The sequence below is a fragment of the Rhinopithecus roxellana genome, chromosome 1, assembly GCF_007565055.1.
Source record: "Rhinopithecus roxellana isolate Shanxi Qingling chromosome 1, ASM756505v1, whole genome shotgun sequence".
NCBI classification, from domain to species: Eukaryota; Metazoa; Chordata; class Mammalia; order Primates; family Cercopithecidae; genus Rhinopithecus; species Rhinopithecus roxellana.
This window is the reverse complement of record NC_044549.1, coordinates 75,623,048-75,643,025: the sequence shown is the minus strand read 5'-3', so window position 1 is coordinate 75,643,025 and position 19,978 is coordinate 75,623,048. Positions and strand designations below refer to the sequence as shown.

The 19,978-nt window shown below is 48.0% G+C and overlaps 2 protein-coding genes across 4 annotated transcripts in view; one reads left to right on the top strand and one right to left on the bottom strand.

Moving 5' to 3' along the window:
• The window catches only part of CHDH (choline dehydrogenase), a 34,601-nt gene extending 17,317 nt beyond the window's left edge, over positions 1–17,284 (top strand). The window contains exons 3-9 of one of the 2 annotated variants that reach the window (XM_010376186.2): positions 6,362–7,123; positions 7,753–7,904; positions 8,606–8,735; positions 9,762–9,896; positions 10,686–10,828; positions 11,326–11,428; positions 12,177–17,284. In XM_010376186.2, coding sequence (XP_010374488.1) covers positions 6,421–7,123; positions 7,753–7,904; positions 8,606–8,735; positions 9,762–9,896; positions 10,686–10,828; positions 11,326–11,428; positions 12,177–12,595 — 1,785 coding nt within the window. In that variant the 5' untranslated portion in view covers positions 6,362–6,420 and the 3' untranslated portion in view covers positions 12,596–17,284. The remainder of the gene's footprint in view (positions 1–6,361; positions 7,124–7,752; positions 7,905–8,605; positions 8,736–9,761; positions 9,897–10,685; positions 10,829–11,325; positions 11,429–12,176) is intronic. The other variant, XM_010376187.2, reaches the window with a different exon arrangement.
• The window catches only part of CACNA1D (calcium voltage-gated channel subunit alpha1 D), a 330,433-nt gene continuing 327,508 nt past the window's right edge, over positions 17,054–19,978 (bottom strand). Inside the window, exon 49 of one of the 2 annotated variants that reach the window (XM_010376188.2) lies at positions 17,054–19,234. In XM_010376188.2, coding sequence (XP_010374490.1) covers positions 18,941–19,234 — 294 coding nt within the window. In that variant the 3' untranslated portion in view covers positions 17,054–18,940. The remainder of the gene's footprint in view (positions 19,235–19,978) is intronic. The other variant, XM_010376189.2, reaches the window with a different exon arrangement.

Below are 19,978 nucleotides of genomic sequence, written 5' to 3'. Positions count from 1 at the left end.
AACTATAACTTTTTCTATGTCCTTTGTATTTCCATATACATTTTGAAATCAGCATTTCCATTTCCACCAAAAAAAAAAAAAAAAAAAAAAAAAAGCCGGCTGAGATTGGCATTGCATCGAATCTATAAATCAATTTGGGGAAAATTGACATCGTAACAATATTGGGTCTTCCTATTCATGTTGTTTATTTAGGTCATCTTTAACTTCTGTCAATGTTTTGTAGTTCTCAGTGTATAGGTCCTGCATGTATTTTAAGTTTATTACTAAACTTAAAATGTCATGTTTCCTGATGCTCTTGTAAGTGGTATTGTTTTGTCTTGTGGTTACCCATGGAGGATGGGATCAACCCCCCACTACCCAAAGTTGGTTTGAATGTTGAGACTAATGACATCACACACATTACCAAGTGGCTATGATAGGGTTTACTGCTCACATAATGGAGCTTTATAGGGAGAGCAGGGCAAGCACCCAGGCTGGTCTGCAATGGCTAGACTGTGAAGGAAGGGGCGAGTGTTCCTGGTTTTTAGTATAGTTAGGGAGTGGAGTCAAGGTGAGCATCCCACACATGAATTGGATTTGCATGACGTGAACCTCCCCATTGATACTCCGGGCAGGAGTGCCAGGGCTTTTTTATTCACTTGCCCAGGTGTGGGGCAAGAGGGGAAGAGGGAGGGATAGAGCTTGAAAGCTGTCAGTAGTGAAACATCAAAAATGGAGTCAGACAGGTGGATCACGAGGTCAGGAGATCGAGACCATCCTGGCTAACATGGTGAAACCCCGTCTCTACTTAAAAAAAAAAAAAATGGAGTCAGGGTCTATTATAGTTTTAAAATACTTTTTAAAAAGGCAATTTTAGGCTCACAGCAAAATTGAGAAGAAGGTGAAGAGCTTTCCTGTATAACTTTTGCCCTCACACATGCATAATCCTCCCATTAACATCCTCCCACTAAAGTGGTACATTTATTACAAATGATAAACCTATATTGGCACATCATTATCACCTAAAGCCCATAGTTTACATTAGGGTTCACTCTTGGTATTGCACATTCTATAGGTTTGGACAAATATATAATGACCTGTATTCACCACTGTACAGAAAAGAGAGTAGTTTCCCACTCTCAAAATCCTCTTTGGTCTGCCTGTTTATCACTATCCAAACTCCTGGCAACCACTGATCGTTTTACTGTCTCCATAGTTTTGCCTTTTTCAGGATGTAATGTCGTTGAACTCATACGGTTTGTAGCCTTTTCTGATTGGCTTCTTTTACTTAGTAATATGCATTTAAGTTTCCTCCTTGCTTTTTTCATTCTTCCTGGCTCATTTCTTTTTAGCACTAAATGATATTCCATTGTCTGGATGTACCAGTTTATTTATCCATTCACCTACTGAAGGATATCTTGGTTGCTTCCAGCTTTGGCCAGTTATGAATAAAACTGCTGTAAATATTTATTTCCTGCTTTTTGTTTGGACATAGTGTTCACTTCCTTTGGGTAAATACCAAGGAGCACAATTGCTAGATCATATGGTAAGAGTGTGTTGATTTTTACAAGAAATCACCAAACTGTCTTCCAAAGCGGCTGTACCATTTAGCATTCCCACCAGCCATGAATGAAAGTTCCTGTTGCTTCACGTCCTTGTCAGCATTTGATGTTGTCAGTGTCTGGATTTTGACCATTCTAATAATGTGTGTAGTAGTGTCTCACTGTTGTTTTAATTTGCATTTTCCTGATGACATATGATATGGAGGATCTTCTCATATGCATCTTTGCCATCTGTCTCTCCTCTTTAGTGGGGTACTTGTTAAGGTCTTTGGGCCATACTTTAATCAGGTTATCTGTTATTGAGTTTTAAGAATATATTTATTTGTGTATTTACATAGTAGTCCTTTATAAGATATATCTTTTGCAAAGATTTACTTCTAGTCTGTGACTTGTCTTTTAATTCTCTTGATAGTGTCTTTAGCAAAGTAGAAAACTCACATTTGATTGAAGTCTAGGCTTATCAATTCTTTCCTGGGCTGTGCCTTTGGTATTATAATACAAAAAGTCATCATCAAACCCAAGGTCATCTAGATGTTATTTCTGCTTTACTATCTTCAAGGAATTTTATAGTTTTATATTTTACATTTAGGTCTGTGATCCATTTTGAGTTAATTTTTGTGCAGGGTGTAAGGTCTTTGTCTATATTTACTTTGTGTGTGTGTGTATATGTCTAGTTATTCCAGCTCCCTTTGTTGAGAAGACTTTCTTGCTCTATTGTGCTGCCTTTGCTGATTTGTCAAAGATCAGTTGGCTATATTTATATGGGTCTATTTCTGGGCCCTCTGTTCTGTTCCATTGATCTATTCACCAATATGACACTGTTTTGATTACTGTAACTTTATAGTAAATCTTGAAGTTGAGTAGTGTCAGTCCTCCAACTTTGCTTTTTCACTTTCAGTATTGTGTTGGCCATTCTGGGTCTTTTGCCTCTACATATATATTTTGAAACAGTTTGTTAATATCTGCAAAATAACTTGCTGTGGTTTTAACTGGGACTACATTGAATTTGTAGATGAAGTTGAGAAGAACTGACATCTTGACAATATTGAGCCTTCCAGTTTGCAAACATGAAATATCTCTCCATTTATTTAGTTTTTAAATTTCATCAGGGTTTCATAGTTTTCCTCATATAGATCTTGTACATATTTTGTTAGATTTATACCTAAGTATTTCTTTGCGATGCTTATATTTATTTAGGGACAGGGTCTTGCTGTCACTTAGGTGGAGGTGCAGTAGTCCAAGCTGGAGGGCTGGAGTGCAGTGGCTCAATCATAGCTCTCTGCAGCCTCAAGCTAGGACAGCAGGTATGCACCACCACACCCAATTAATTTATTTTTTATTAGTTATTTATTTTTGTAGAAATGGGATATTTAGTCTGTTCTCTCATTGCTATAAGGAACTATCCGAGTCTAGGTAATTTATAAGAAAAGAGATTTAATTGGCTCATGGTTCCACAGACTTTACAGGAAACATGGCTGGGGAGGCCTCAGGAAACTTACAATCATGGCAGAAGGCGAAGGGGAAGCAGGCATGTCTCACGTGGCTGTAGCAGTAGGAAGAGAGGGAGGAAGGGGAGGTGCCACACACTTGTAAACAACCAGATCTCGTGAGAATTCACTATCATGAGAACTGCAAGAGGGAAGTCTCCCCTATAATCCAATCATCTCCTCCAACATTGGTGATTACAATTCGACAAGAGATTTGGGCAGGGAGACAAATCCAAACCATATCAGATGGGGTCTTGCTATGTTGCTCGGGCTGGTCTCAAACTCCTGGCCTCAAGTGATCGTCTCACCTTAGCCTCCCAAAGTGTTGGAATATATGATCCACTGTGCCCAGCCTGGGGTGCTAATTTAAATGGTATTGTGTTTTTAATTTCAAATTTCACTTATTTGTTGTTGGTATGTAGGAAAGCCATTGGCTTTTATATATTAACCTTGTATCCTGAAACCTTGCTATAATTGCTTATTAGTTCCAGGAATTTTTGTTGATTCTTTTAGATTTTCTACATAAGCAATCATATCATTAGCAAACAAAGACAGTTTCATTTCTTCCTTCCCAATCTGTGTACCTTTTATTTCCTTTTCTTGTATTATGACATTAGATAGGACTTCCAGTAAAATACCGAAAAGGAGTGGTTCAAAAGGACATCCTTGCCTCATTCCTGGTTAATGGGAAAGCTTTGAGTTTTTTTACCATCAGGTATGATGTTAGTTGTAGGGTTTTTGTAGATATTCTTTACCAAGTTGAGGAAGTTTCCTTCTACTCTTGGTTTACTGAGAGTTTCTATCATTAATGGGTGTTAAATTTTGTCAAATGCTTTTTCTGCATCTGTTAATATGATCATGTGAGTTTTCTTTTTCAGCCTGTTGATTATTTTTGAATGTTGAACTAGTCTTGCATACCTGAGATAAAGCCCACTTGGTTGTGGTATGTAATTCTTTCTATACATACTTTGATTCAATTTTCTAATATTTTTGTTGAGTGTTTTTATCTATGTTCATGAAAGATATTGGTCTGTAGTGTTTTTTTATTGTAATGTCTTTGTCTGGTTTTGTTATGAGGGTGATGCTGGCCTCACAGAATGAGTCAGAAAGTAATCCCTCTGTTTCTATCTTCTAGAAGAGACTGTACAGTACTGGTATAATTTCTTCCTTAAATGGTTGATAGAAATCACCAGTGAACTTAGTCAAGCTTGGTGCTGTTTTGGAAGGTTATCAATTGTTGATTCAATTTCTTTAATAGATATTGGCTTATTTGGAGTGTCTTTCTTCTTGTGTGAGTTTTGGCAGCTTGTATCTTTCAAGGAATTAGTCCATTTCATCTAAATTATCATCTACTTTATTTTTAAAGATGTATTCCTGGGTATAGATAACTTTTCAATTTCAGTAAACTAGGACTAGAGTTTTTTTTGTTTTTCCTTTTAGTATTTAAAGTTGTCACTCCATTATCTTCTGGATTGCATGTTTTCTGAGAATTTTGCTGTCATTGTTATATTTATTCCTCTGCATATGTTTTTTGTCTGGTTATGTTGATGATTTTCTCTTTATTTCGAAGTTTCAGCAGCTTAACTATGATGTATTTAAATATGTTTTTGTACTAATCCTGCTTGGGATGCTCTAATCTTCTTGAATCCATGGTGTTTTGTCTTGCACTCCTTTTGGGAATGTCTCTGCAATTATCTCTTCAAATATTTCTCCTTGCTTGTTCTCTGTCTGTTCTTCTTTCCCCCTGGCCCTCCTTCCCCACTATTTCCCTCTCAGACTCCAGTTATCCATACTTTAGTTTGATATTGTTCCAGAGTTGTTTTTTCTCTCTTTCCCTCTTTATATTTCCAGATTCTTTTCTGTGCTATATTCAATTAAAAATTGTTCATCTCTAACATTGTGTTTTTTCTTGCATTTATGTTTCTTTCTATAGTTTTCAATGCTTGTCTGAAATTTCCTATCTGTTCAATATGTTGTCCACCTTTTCAATTATATCTTTTATAATGTTCACCTTGATTAAAGCCCTTGTTTGATGGGTTCTAACATCTGGGTACATTACTCCTTGGTCTGTTTCTGTTGACTACTTTATCTCTTGATAAGGAGTCATTTATTTGCCTTGCTTTTTGGGATGTATCCTAATTTTTTATTGAATGCTAGACCTTGTGTGTAACGGGATAGTGGAGACTGAGGTAAACAGTATGCCTAGCAAAGGACCTGTCTTTCGTTCTGTTGGGTTGTTAGTGTGGAGTGTTGTCAGTCTGGTGGGGAGTGGTGTGGGGCCTGGAGCGCTGAAGAGTTCTTCTCAGTGTTCCAGCAGCCTCAGACATACCATTCAGGAAGCCCCGCCACCTCTGTCTCCTATGCCTGTAACAGTGGGGAGGAGGAGGAGAACAAGCCTCTGCACTCCAGTGGTAGGCTGCTGTTACTTGATGCAGGGCTTGTGGAAGGGGTGGAGAGATTTATCAGGGTTTCTTTTTGTTTCAGACTCAGTCTTGGGCAGGCCTTGTTGGTCTGAGCCTCATGGGTGGGGTGTTGTCAGGTGTTCTTTTCAGTGGAGGTTTTCATGACATATCCTGTTTTTTTTTTTTTTTTTTTCCTACCTCTGTGCACTATGCTGGGATTGATTTGAACATTGTTAGGAAAGGGCCCTTTCAAAGCCATTGCCGTTTTTGTTAAACACTAGCATTCTACAGAGTGATCTTTGAAGAGTGTAGCTCTAATCCTGACCCTGCTTAAAACCCCTCTAGTGCACTCCATGGCCCCTTGGGTCAAAGGCTTTGAGCTCTACAGTCTTGTGCCTCTCATGCTGATCTTCCTTCAGTTATTTAAGTCTTGTCCTTCTCCCAGACCCTAAACCATCTGTTTTGAAAGCAGATGTCTTTCTGTGTATTGCTACAAGAACTGGGTGGGGCAGGGAACAGTGCCTAGCACATGGTAGGGGCTGAGCCCGCTGTCTTGAAGGGATGAGTACAAGTACTCTGTTTTCTTTCTCCCTTGGAAAGCCCTTCGCTCCCCTGCCTTCCAGCAGGCGAACTCCAGCCCAGTCTCCAGGTTCATACACAGGGCACAGGGAAGCATTTTACCCCTCAGTTGGGGGTGGGGGGGCCTTTCTGCTGCCCCACCCCCTGCCCTGTGCCTGTCCATCCTGGTACATACAAAACAGTTCTGAAATTTCTGTGTTCCCCTCACTTCCTCCTCCTAGTTCCTTTGAGCAGCCACCTCGGGCTGGGCCTGCTGCACCCTGCCCGGGCAGGCCGTTGGTGAGCATACCCTGGAACTTTGCCTTACGTGCGTGCGGAGTTAAGATTTTTAAAGCCCCTTTTCCTGTTTCAGGGAGAAGTGAGTCATCTCATTCCCCTCCGTGGATCCGAGGACTTGGGCTAGATAGAAGCATGTGGTGTCTCCTGCGAGGCCTGGGCTGGCCTGGAGCCCTGGCACGGGGAGCCCTGGGGCAGCAGCAACCCCTGGGTGCCCGGGCCCTGGCCAGCACGGGCTCCGAGAGCCGGGACGAGTACAGCTACGTGGTGGTGGGCGCGGGCTCGGCGGGCTGCGTGCTGGCCGGGAGGCTCACAGAGGACCCTGCCGAGCGCGTGCTGCTGCTGGAGGCCGGGCCCAAGGACGTCCGCGCCGGGAGCAAGCGGCTCTTGTGGAGGATCCACATGCCCGCGGCCCTGGTGGCCAACCTGTGCGACAACAGGTACAACTGGTGCTACCACACAGAGGCGCAGCGGGGCCTGGACGGCCGCGTGCTGTACTGGCCACGAGGCCGCGTCTGGGGCGGCTCCTCATCCCTCAACGCCATGGTCTACGTTCGTGGGCACGCCGAGGACTACGAGCGCTGGCAGCGCCAGGGCGCCGGTGGCTGGGACTACGCGCACTGCCTGCCCTACTTCCGCAAGGCGCAGGGCCACGAGCTGGGTGCCAGCCGGTACCGGGGCGCCGATGGCCCACTGCGGGTGTCCCGGGGCAAGACCAACCACCCGCTGCACTGCGCATTCCTGGAGGCCGCACAGCAGGCCGGCTACCCGCTCACCGAGGACATGAATGGCTTCCAGCAGGAGGGCTTCGGCTGGATGGACATGACCATCCATGAAGGTAGCGGCCTCCCTTCCCATCTGCCTGCCTTTTCTTTAAAAGCACTACCCCCTACCCCAGCCCAACCCATCTCAGCCCATGGCTCCGGGCTCTGGGCTCCTGGCTCCAGCATGGTCAGGAGGCATGGGCAGACTGAGGCTGGCACGAGCGGGAAGAGATCTGGCTTAGTATACCCCCCAAGAGTACAACCCAGAGTCTTGAGAGTGACCCAGGATGGTGACCCTAGGCGTTCTCTGCGCCTCTGGCCCGTGTTGGTGTGGGGTGTGGATAAGAGAGGATCAGCTCTCTGGACAGAGAGCCTAAAGTCCTCTAGGGACTTGCATATGGGGAAACCGAGGCACAGCATGGTGAAAGGCCTTGCTCACAATAGGACAGAGGCAAGCCAGGGCTGACCCGGAGCTCCTGGTCTGTGTGTCCCCGTTTGAGGGTGAAGGGTACTTTTCCACCTGGGTCCAGGGGACCCCAGGCTGATGTGGACTCAGTAGGGCAGGGTCTTTACGTCTCAGCTTTACTTTGAAGGTGGGACTTGCAGTCAGAGCTGGGCGTATCCACTTTCTCCAGCTCCTTCCTCCTGCCCAGGTGCCAGGGGAGGGCAGAGCCGTGCCTGACCACCTCACTCCATCCTGCAGGCAAACGGTGGAGTGCAGCTTGTGCCTACCTGCACCCAGCACTGAGCCGCACCAACCTCAAGGCCGAGGCCCAGACACTTGTGAGCAGGGTGCTATTTCAGGGCACCCGTGCAGTGGGTGTGGAATATGTCAAGAATGGCCAGAGCCACAGGGTGAGTGGACTGCAGCTGGGGTCCTGGCAGAAGGGGGTGGGCAGTGACCCTGGTGGTCCAGCTCAGAGTGGGCAGGAGTCACGCCCTCACACCTCCAGCCCCACGTGCTCATCCCTGTGATTGGCGTGGGGGTGGGGCGAGTAGCTGATGGCAGTGGGCTGGTGGAGGTGAGGAAGCCCCCAGTCCTGCCACCTAGAAAGGGCCTGTGGTGTCAGTGCCCTTGTGCCATGCCTAATTCAGGGCTGTCCCCCAGTACTTTCCACACCATTTCAGGGCACTGACCTCACGGAAAGCTATAGGTTTGCACTAGAGGTTTTAGAACCCATAAATGTGATCGTACTCTGTATTTCTGTGGTGTGGGCAGGGGGTCGGATCGTTTTGCAGCTTCACGTGTAGATCTGGTTCACTGCTTGCTCTCTTTAACCACTCACTTGAATGCCTGCTTTCATTTATCTCATGTAAGCCCTCCCCTCCTGTTTCTAAGGCCATCACTACTGTCTAGCTGTAGTTACCTGCTGGTTGCTTTCAAACAGTGACTCAGTGAGCTTCCTCTCCTTGGCTCTGGGGCCTGTTGGGTGTGCCACATGGATTCCACATCCCAAGGCCATGTTCTCATGGTGCTGGCTAGAGCAGGGGCGCTGGTCTGTGAGTCAGGGGAACAGCTGGCTTTTCAGGGAGTGACCTGGCTGGACCTCTTCCAGGCTTACGCCAGCAAGGAGGTGATTCTGAGTGGAGGTGCCATCAACTCTCCGCAGCTGCTCATGCTCTCTGGCATCGGGAATGCTGATGAACTCAAGAAACTGGGCATCCCTGTGGTGTGCCACCTACCTGGTGAGCCCCCTTCTTTACTGCTTCCCAGAGGCTGTTTCTGCTCAACAAATGGCTTAGTGTATCTTATTAGCATGGAGTGGGGAGGTGGTGGCAGTCAGTGATCCTTGGAATTGTCACATCATCCCCGTGAGCCTGAAGGTTTCCCAGGCCTCACTGGACACTGTCAGCCCTGGGGCCCGATTCTTGCATTATTTTCCTTCTCCCTCCCGTGGCTGTCCTATTGCACTTGGAGAAGGGCACCCTGCAGCAGCGAGTATCTGCCCATGAAGCCCCGTTGGGTCGGGCATGGGCGTGTCACCAGGGCAACTCTATGGCAAGAGGGGTCCAGGTCTCATCCTTCCATCCACAGGACTCGCTGGCTGCCCTGAGCATGAATGAGGTCAGCTCCGTGCTCCAGAGCCTGCTCTTCACGTTAAGACGTAAACTTTATTTTATAAACTGTCTCTGATGCTCTTGAGGGCCGGGCTGTCTCTCTTGCCCTCCTTGATAACCCCACTCCAGGAGAGCTGGGCCTTTGTGCATTTAGGCTTCATCATGAGGGGCCCGGGGAAGTGCTGCTTCATGACGGTGACCTGCCCAGTGTCCCAATAGGCTTGGATGAATTCATGCAAGGGCTGCGTAGCACGACAGGGCTGCTTCCATGCTGTGGTGAGGGTGAGGCTGCTGTCTGCCCCTCTGGCCATCACCATCCAGCGACCGCTCACCAGGCAGTGCCTGCTGAAGGCGTAGGCCCTGCCCTCACATAGGGGGCTGCTGAGCAGGGCTGACAAGGGGCACCCAGAGGCTGTCCTGGGAGTGAGTGACAAGGACATGTGGCCTTGGCAGCATCTGAGGCAGGCCAGACTTGGCCAGGAGTGTAAGAGTGGTGTCTCTTGGAGGCAGTCTTTAAGCTGAGACCAGGAGACTGAGCAGGAGCTGGTCCAGAAGATAAGTGAATAGGAAAGAATTTTTCAAAACCCGGTGGATATTCAGAAGCAGCTGAGCCCCCTTGGTAGCCATTTTCTTAACCACTCCTTCCCGTATCAGGGGTTGGCCAGAACCTGCAAGACCACCTGGAGATCTACATTCAGCAGGCATGCACCCGCCCTATCACCCTTCATTCAGCACAGAAACCCCTGCAGAAGGTCTGCATTGGTCTGGAGTGGCTCTGGAAATTCACAGGTGAGCACGCTCATCAGTAACCTGGGAGGAGACTGTGAGCATTGAGACCTCCTTCCTGAGGAGCTGAACAAGGGTTCTGGCCACTGGGTGCTGGGTTTGATGCTGAACTATGCCATTTACCTTAGCCCTGATCCTCAGTTTTTCATCTTCAAAATGGGGAGGCACAGTTTCAACCTGGCAGGTGGAAACGAGGACCAGAAGCAATAGCACATGCCAAGGAACTTTGCCCAGGGCCTGCTGGAGGTGAGACTCCTCAGGGCTTAGGGGCTGCTCTTCCTTACAGATGGGCAGGGATGGCCTTGTGCTGGACAGCAGGCGAGGTCCAAGGAGCCAGGAGAAAAGGTGGAGAGAGGAGACTTTGGGGCTAGACTGCAGAATCAGCATTCATTTTGCAGCCTTTTCCATTTGATTTCTAGCTGCGCCTGGTAGTTTGAAATCCTGCTCATCCACTCAGCCTGTATTTCTCACACACCTAATATGTGCTGTGTGCTGTGCTAGGTGGTGGGAAGAGCCGGTAAGGCAGGTGGCGTGGGCAATGGCAGAATTGGCCCAGGTAGAGAGCGGAGCGGATGCCATCCTTTTGGCAAATAGCTGACATTTCATGGTGTGGTGCTGGGTGAGCCCCCTGTGGGAGGTGAACAGATGTGGACAGGACTTGGGTCCAGGCACTAGAATGGAGTCCAGGAAAAGGAAGAGTAGCAGCCAGGAGAAAGGAGGGAAACCAGGAGCAGCCGGCCCACCTACCACGCCCTGACTGGCTCTTCTGCCTCATCCTCTTCTGCTTCTCAGGGAAGGGAGCCACTGCCCATCTGGAAACAGGTGGGTTCATCCGCAGCCAGCCTGGGGTCCCCCACCCGGACATCCAGTTCCATTTCCTGCCATCCCAAGTGATTGACCACGGGCGGGTCCCCACTCAGCAGGAGGCTTACCAGGTGAGCAGCTGGAGGAGCCTCAGCTTCTCAGGATGTTTCCTTCCCACCACCAGGAAGGAAGATGCTCCCATCTTCCAAGGCAGCCTTCTCCCTGGTGCCATATGGCTGCAGAGGGGGGGACACAGTGGCCTGTCCCCTGCCTTCCAGCTGCCCAGCGTGTCAGTCTGTGTGGTGTGTCCAAGGGTATGACTGTTCCATGCAGACTAGGGACCTAGCACCAGAAGTGGGACAGACTGGGGGGTGCTATCTTGGCCCTGGGGTCACCACCTCTGAAAGCTTTGAGCCATGGAATATGAGGCCAGGATGAAAGAGTGATTCACTGAGGTGGTTTGTAATCACTCATGGAGGTGGGTAAACCATGCGGACAAATGCTAACATGCATCTGCTCCCCACTGATTCTGGAAGCAGAGGCCCACCCTGCAGGTAAACCAGGGTTGATGGAGTTCACTGTGGATGTCTATGGAGGGACCATCACTCCTTCCTCTGTGTTCTTCTAGGTACATGTGGGGCCCATGCGGGGCACAAGTGTGGGCTGGCTCAAACTGAGAAGTGCCAATCCCCAGGACCACCCTGTGATCCAGCCCAACTACTTATCAACAGGTAATTCACCCACCTGTGTCTTCCTGGGCTTGAACAAACGCTTGCCTTTGTGGGGTTCCTGTTTATCCCTGAATCATACCCTTGGACTACACTTTCCAAGACACAAGTGACCCTCTGTCATCCCCTGCCCCATCACTTTAGGCTGTAAACTTGCATAGGCAGCCCCGTAGTGTCCCGGGACACATGAAAGAAATGAAGTCCTGGGGTTTAGACAGTAGGGGAGATTTGCAGCTTTCAGAACAATCTGCTGCGATGTGCAGGGAGACTGCGCCGCGCCGTACAGGTGCCAGGTCTGTAGGTAGAGCATTTTTCCTGCTGTCACTCTGAGCAGCCTCTAAAAGCAAATTTCATTCCTGGGCCTGCCTCCTTGCGTGCAGCAAAAACAAGCACTACCCACTGGGTGGGTTTTGCCCAGCGATGGCTGCAGTGTGCCCACAGCCACACTGTGGCAGGGAAAGGGTGTGTGTACTTATCCCTGCCCTAGCGATAAGTCAGACCCCTGATTGAAACCTGAGCCTCTGGGCAGGCTGTGTCCATGTAGGATGCTACCTTTGAGCTACACGGCACAGTCTAACCAGCTATGGACAGGGGACAAGCAGCCTGCTGGCTCAGTTCCCCATGGCCCTGAACTTTGTCCCCAAACACTATCCCCTCAGACAGCTTACAGAGCCTCTCCATGCTGCGAATCTTCCAGTGAGGCCAGCACGGGCAAAAGGAGGGGTCCTCACCTGTTTCTTTTCCTCGACAGAAACTGATATTGAGGATTTCCGTCTGTGTGTGAAGCTCACCAGAGAAATTTTTGCACAGGAAGCCCTGGCTCCATTCCGAGGGAAAGAGCTCCAGCCAGGAAGCCACGTTCAGTCAGATAAAGAGATAGACGCCTTTGTGCGGGCAAAAGCCGACAGCGCCTACCACCCCTCGTGCACCTGTAAGATGGGCCAGCCCTCCGATCCCACTGCCGTGGTGGATCCGCAGACAAGGGTCCTCGGGGTGGAAAACCTCAGGGTTGTCGATGCCTCCATCATGCCTAGCGTGGTCAGCGGCAACCTGAACGCCCCCACAATCATGATCGCAGAGAAGGCAGCTGACATTATCAAGGGGCGGCCTGTACTCTGGGACAAAGATGTCCCTGTCTACAAACCCAGGACGCTGGCCACCCAGCGCTAAGACAGTTGCTGCTGGAGGATGACCAGGGAAGCCCCCTGATAAGCCAAGAGGGCCAGCGCAGCCCTTGCTCCCAGGTGCCTTCCTGAAACTATCTAACACACTGGGACCCAGGTGGTACCCTACTCTGTGGCTGAGAATTGGATAAATTCTTGGGAAATGAGACAAGTACTGGGCAGTGAATCAAGCTCCTTTTCCCCAGCCTTTCCCTGTAGGCCATTTGGGGAAGGCCAGCATTCAGGCTGAGATGCTTCTCCCTGCCTTCTGGAGGGACAGAAGGGGAGGATGGTTAACTCCTGCCGCATCCTTTGTCTTGTGTTCACATGGCATTCTCTAACCCAGGGCAGTGGTTCCTTCCCAGGCCATGCTCAGAGGCTGGGTGCCTGCCAGACCCGCGGAGGGTTCGCCACAGAAGGGGCATCCTCCTTCTCAAGTTGCAAGCTTTAGCTGAGGCAGTGAGTCACACAGTAGTTAGTTCAGCCTCAGCTGGCACATAAGTCTCCAGTGTCCCTGTTCAGAGGGGAAAGTTGCCTGCTGGTAGAAAAACTGGCTTTTCCTTTCTCGCTTCCTAATTTCACTCTCAGCGTAAGGCAGGTAACTGGGGCTTGGCTGGGTCACTGTGAGAGGGTTGTGGCTCTGGTTATTATTAAACTGGGGCCAGGTGCAGTGGCTCACACCTGTAATCCCAGCACTTTGGGAAGATCACTTGAGCTCAGGAGTTCAAGACCAGCCTGGGCAACATAGTGAGACCTTGTCTCTGGAAAACAGTTAGCTCGGCATGGTGGTGTATACCTGTAGTCCCAGCTACTCAGGAGGCTGAGGCGGGAGGATGGCTTGAGTCCAGGAAGTCGAGGCTCCTGTGAACCCTGATTGCACCACTGCACTCCAGCCTGGGTTACAGGGTGAGACCCTGTCTCCAAAAAAAAAAAAAAAAAAAAAAAAACCCTGAGTTTTTTTGGACCTCATTCAGTAGGAGAGGAGTCTGGAGGGAATACCACTTGACTTCACTACCAAAGGTTTTATGACTTAGCGATTTAAGAGGTTTTCCTTTTACCCAGAAATGCAGAAACCCGGAGCAAACCCCACATACCAGATCACTGTTTCCTACTGAAGCAGCTAGCCCGAGAAAGGACTGTCTCATAATGGGCTTGGGAAATGACTTGGCAGCCTGAACCATCCCAGCAGAGGACAAGGATGGTTAATTCTTATTCTCTAGACGTCCACAGGAACAGACTAGGATGGAAAACGCAGTTAAGCACAGCCATGCACCCTGTTCCTGTAGAAATGCCCCTGTGTGAAAGAAAAATCAATTCCAGATTGGAGTTTTGGAGGAAAAAAAATACAAGTAGCATTTACAACGGCTCTTTGCTCTTTAAATTTCTTACCATTCAATAAAATGATCCAGTCACTTACATTTGAACTGAGATGCCTTCTCCAGACTGTTCTGACAAGGTAATGAAAATAAAATGCACTTGGATTTTTCCAGACATCCACATCCACCATCAAGGGCTGGGAAGAAAAGCGTTGTTACGTGGAAACCTGCATCTGCACTAGGCTCAGAATAAGGACGGGAGAAAACGGGGGGATTCCAGGCTTTGCTGGGATCTGAGAGGATTGAGGTGACATGCAGACTGTAGGGGGTCCGACGGCCACAACTTAGTTGTGAGGAAACCTAGAAAGGCAGAAGGAAGACACCCATCATACCTCTCCTTTTAAGAATCTTAAGCAGCTCTTGTTTAATCTTACGTGTATTTTTTTTTTTTAATTTTTGTTCCAAGAGAGGGTCAAGAAAGAAAATTCTAAACTGGCCAAGAGACTTATTTCTCCTACGGAGGGTCCCCACCTGCCCCACAGCAGCAGTCCATGGCCATCAGTCACCTGGGTCTCGGGGCTGCCTGCAGGAGTGCAGGCACAGGAGTTCAGGTGCCAGCCCCACGGCTGGGAGGGCCTCATGCAGCTCTCCTGCTGGAGCGTGTGTGGATTCAGGGGCAGGGGATGGTCCTGGGCCAACCATGACTCTGCTGACTCTTCTTCTCTGGAACAGGCATGGATATGGCAGGGTGACAGTCACTTAGTTCTACCATCTCTGTGTCCCATGGGTGTGTCAGCCTCTGAGACCACGGTGGGTTCAGTCTGGTGGCTGTATTTTAAAATAAGCAAAACATCATGTGGTAAGAGGAGTCCATTGGGGGTGCTACTTGATTGCACCCAGGCCCTTCTCTCACTCTCAGATACTTAGTCATGTTCTACACAATCGCACCATTTGGCCATAACAGGAATGAGATTCAAAAGAAAAGATGGTAAGTGTCGTATGTCCAGGACCTGAGAGTTCCCCTGCCATGAAGGGAGCCTTTCACCCCAGGAGGAGAGGCTGTCAGCTGAGGAAGCCAGCATGGGGGAGAAAGGCACTTGCTACACAGTGGGGTGCACAGAGGATACCCCCCCATCTTCAGTCTCATAGGGAATCGGCCCCCTTGGCAAAAAGCTTGCAGTACCTAAAAACAGAGAAATGTGCTTTGCAAAAACGGTTCACAAGCGCACAACAGAATGCTGTGCATGTGCCCAGTGCTCTTAAGAGCCCTGGCCTATTGCAGAAGCCTGTGTTGAAGCCGCTGCACTAGTAGAAGGCAGTTCCTGATGAAATAGGGGACGGGGTGGGCTGCGTGGGAGCCAAGAGCATCTGCCAGCCCAACTGGAGATGGTGAGTTCCTGAAGCAGGAGTTGTAAGCACCCAAACATCGTCTTTTCTGCTCGTAGCGAAGGTTGCAGACATCATCTCCATGAATTCAAACAGATTCTTCTTGGCTGGGCATGGTGGCTCACGCCTGTAATCCCAGCACTTTGGGAGGCTGAGGCGGGTGGATTACTTGAGGCCAGGAGTTCGAGACCAGCCTCGCCAACATGGTGAAACCCAGTCTCTACTAAAAATACAAAAATTAGTTGGGCATGGTGATGCACGCCTGTAGTCCCAGCTACCTGGGAGGCTGACACAGGGAGAATCTCTTGAACCTGAGTGGTGGAGGCTGCAGTGAGCCGAGATTGTACCACTGCACTCCACCCTGGGTGACCGAGTGAGACTGTCTCAAAAAAACAACAAAAACCAGATTCTTCTCCAGCCAACTGGGTCCCACCACTCAGAAGTGGTTTCATGCTTCTGCTGATAAGCCAACTTAACATCAGATCTAATACAGATTTTTTTTCAAGATAAAATACCATCATCTCTACTGGCCCTGTTATAGTGGCCCAGGCTGTCCTCACAGGACATCCCTGAGACCACCCTGTCACTCCTGATGTTGGAACCAGAGCCCAGGCTTCCTGCTCATTCTCTCCTGCCCTCCTAGTCCCCAGGAGAGGAGAAGAAATGCTGTTTTAGAGAAATAACCTTTTCAACAAAACATCCCTGGAGTCGGTTTTTGAGTTGGGGTGGGCTAGTCAGGGAGTCGGGGCTCTGTGCGTGATGTCAGCTAACTGTTTTTATAAACCAGCCAGCTACCCATCATAACAGTAAAAACTTTCATAGGAAATGCAATTGGCAAAGACACGATGCTGATACGTACACAAGGTGAAACTGCTCCAGTTTTTTCATAGCAGGGTCAGCAGTAAAGCAAGTGGTGCTCGGGTCCCATCTCACACAGGTGAGCCTGCACCGAGAGGTAACGTGACCCTCACAGCCCACCATGCCTGGCCTTTGCCTAATTCTGAAACTTCTTAGGACAGAGCTGGAAAGTGCCACCTGGTGAAGTGAGATCCAGCTGTCTGGGTGGATATCGGAGTCCATAGGCTGAGCAGAGATGGTTCTTAGTGAGGTTCTTGCTGCCAGTTGACAATGAAATCACAGCTGCCATTTACATTTTGAGAGATTATGAAAAACCTAAGATTAAAGAAACTAAATGTATTATTCCTGTGGACACAAAATGTGTATTTTTCAGGTGGGGAGGGAACCAAAAAGGAAAAACATTTCATCTTAAAACTTTCCTAAGACAAAGGAAAATAAAAAACAATGCTCTACAACTTCAAATTTTTCTTACAAAGAAAAATTTAATATTCGATGAGAGGTTGAACCAGGCTTAAAGCAGACAGGTATTAGGAAGTGGTGCAGCCTGTAAAAATGCCAGTTTGTAAGTACTGACTTTGGAAAAGATCATCGCCTCTACCAGACACTTAAGGTTCTGGTCTGGCGATTTGGGCCTGATGTGAAGCCACACAGTAAGACCAAGACCCAACGGAGAGAGACACAGAGTCCAAGATAATGTTGACAGTGGTGTAGCCCTTTAGGAGAAATGGTGCTCCCTGCAGCTGGTATTAGGTTACTATTGGCACTGAAGGAACCAGGAGGATAAGAGAGAATATCCATAATTTCAGAGCTGCCCTGGCACAGTACCTGCCCCGTCGGAGGCTCTCACTGGCAAATGCCAGCTCTGTGCAAGGAGAGCTCCCAAATATAACAAAATTATTACACAGTTTTATTCTGAAGAACATTTTGTATTTTAATAAAAAAGGATTTATGTCAGGAAAGAGTCATTTACAAACCTTGAAGTGTTTTTGCCTGGATCAGAGTAAGAATGTCTTAAGAAGAGGTTTGTAAGGTCTTCATAACAAAGTGGTGTTATTTACAAAAAAAAAAAAAAAAAAAAAAAAAAAAACAATCCATTAACAGGTTGTGTATATACTATTAAAAATCTTGGACCAAAATGGCTACCTATCTTTTTGATTGCAGGGAATCCCTGCCAAGGTAACTTGACAGTCGGCATAATTCTGTTGACAGAAAAGGAAGCCTTGACGGTTCGAATTATCCAAAAGTGGGTTTTCATCAGGACGTACAGTAAGAGTGTGAGTGCATTCTAATGAAAACTTCAGCCCTCATTCAGTTGCATATAAAAGCCCTCAAAGAGAACACACAGTACAGCAGTTTTGTAAAAGGCAACAATACAATTTGTACAGACCCCGACATTCCAATCCTATAGATCACCATGTTTTTCCTCTGTCCCCCCCACCCCAGCACCCCTTATTTCTTAAGCAGCACCACCAGTCCCCAGAGGACAAGAGCAGCTGTACCTCGTCCACTTACGCATTTCTGCACCAGTGATGCAAAAAATGCCCTGGGTGGGCAGCAGAGAAATACATGACTACAGATAACCAAGGGGCAGAACAGCCAGCTGGACCTGCTCTGTAATTCACTTACCAGAGGGTGGTTCAAGTCAAACAAAACCAAAGACAGTTGCAACCCATGGTGGATCCAAAGGTACAGTATCAAAATCATGTAACTCTTGCCCAAAGAAAAGACTGCAAATAGTCATCTGGTATATCTTGTGGAAAGATAGGTTTATAGTGACTCAAAATATTTTAGAAAAATTTCTGTAGTGTCAAGTTCTTTCAAACTTAAAATTTTACCCCCAGAGGATTTTCATGGAATAAATGAGAATTGGCTCTATTTCTTCTACTTCTGGATAGCCCGAGTAAAAATACTAGTAATTTCTAGATTTCAGTGGGGAACTACAATTATTAGGACCCATGGATATTGCTGCAGTTCAAATACGGTACAGTAATTACAAAATATAGACCATCTCTTTACAAATACAAATTATAGTATATTACAAGTCATGTACAGTAAATCTATAATTTTAAACAAACTAGTGTATCTAAGTTGACCTGGTTGCGAGTGCATTATTATTCCAGTTTACAGTTGCCCTTTAGCGTGACAGTCAGAAACCGACCATCGGAGTGAGATTCTCTTGTGTAAACTGGAGTCACATCACAGAAAACCTTATTTGTAGGGTCCCATTGCCCTCACAATGATCGCTGGTAGCTGGGTTCTGATGCACTGTATTTCAGAACAGCTAAACAGGAACCAGGATGCAGTGTATTTGGGGGAAAGGGTTTAAAAATGGATATGTTGGGCCCAGTGACTGATATGCTAGACCGATGGCTGAGGTAATGACACAGGTGTGATGATCGTCATCACCTTTAACTTTCCCCTGCACCCCGCCGCTGTGCCTTCAGGTGGGTGGGCCTGGTGCCCTGGTACATGGGAGATGCAGACTCCACAGTAGTGCCCATCTGGACAATGGGGCAGGACGGGTCTGTCCGCCTCACCCATCCTCTGTGAGAGGGCGGGGCCTGCTGTTTCCTGCAGCTGGGGCCGAGCTCATGGTGCTCTGCCAGGCTCAACCACTTGGGACCTGTTCCTACCAGGTTTATGGCTTTCTTGAGGCATGACATCTCTTATACAAAAGTCTAATTAAATATTACTCCCAACTAGTGCCTAAACTTTCCTAACTATGAGGCACTTTTCCCCTGGCCCTCCTGCGCCCCACCTGAGGCCAGAGCCAGTCTGCCCCTCACTGGGGGCTACAAGGTGGTGATGCATATCATTTCATCCGCCAGGTCCTCCTCATCCCTCCCAGGGTCTGGCTCTTCGTCGCTGTAGCCAGGACCAAAGTCCTGTAGCTCATAGTCCTGCCTGTGTGAGAGGGGGCCCACATCCCCATTGGCTCGGGGACACACGTTCCCATTAAGCAGGGTGCTGGCTGCACTCTCCATCTCGTCAATGGTGAGGTCACACGCATCGGCGATTTCATGTTTTGTTGCTGACACAAATTTTGGGTCCCTTGCATAGCGTCCCAAGCCTTCAGATATCAGGACCTGTACAGGAAAGAGGGATGGATGGCATGGGGGTGTTATAAGGCTTTGCAGGGCAGGGGGATAACAGAAAACTCCAGTGCTAACTGCACCGTGTGCTTTGGGGATGCAGCTCAATCATGTTTTCTAGACCTCTAATAATTTAATAACTAATGTAAATGGCTTTGAAAATGTCCCGGAGCTAAAAAACTACACATGGTCCAACAAGAGTGAAACCCACTGGGGAAAGACATTTAGTATAAACTAGAAACATATGCTGGAACAGCACCCATAATGCCAGCACAGCTCATTTATGAGAATCAATGGTGGTGACCAGTTTTTGGTTTTGGGTGTGTGGTTTTTGTTTTTTTTTTTTTTTTTTTTTTAGATGGAGTCTTCCTTTGTCGCCCAGGTTGGAGTGCAGTGGTGTGATCTCGGCTCACTGCAGCCTCCACTTCCCGGGTTCAAGCGATTCTCCTGCTGCAGCCTCCCAAGTAGCTGGGATTACGGGCATACACCACCATGTCAGGGTAATTTTTGTATTTTTAGTGGAGATGGGGTTTCACCAAGTTTGCCAGGCTGGTCTTGAACTCCTGACCTCAGGTGATCCACCCACCTCGGCCTCCCAAAGTGCTGAGATTACAGGCATGAGCCATCGCACCCAGTGGTGGTGACCAGTTTTTACTCATGCTTCAGGTATATTCCTGCTGCTCAGAAGTGTCCGATTGAGCCAGCCTGGCTCACAGCCTGGCCGCCCTCCCACCACTG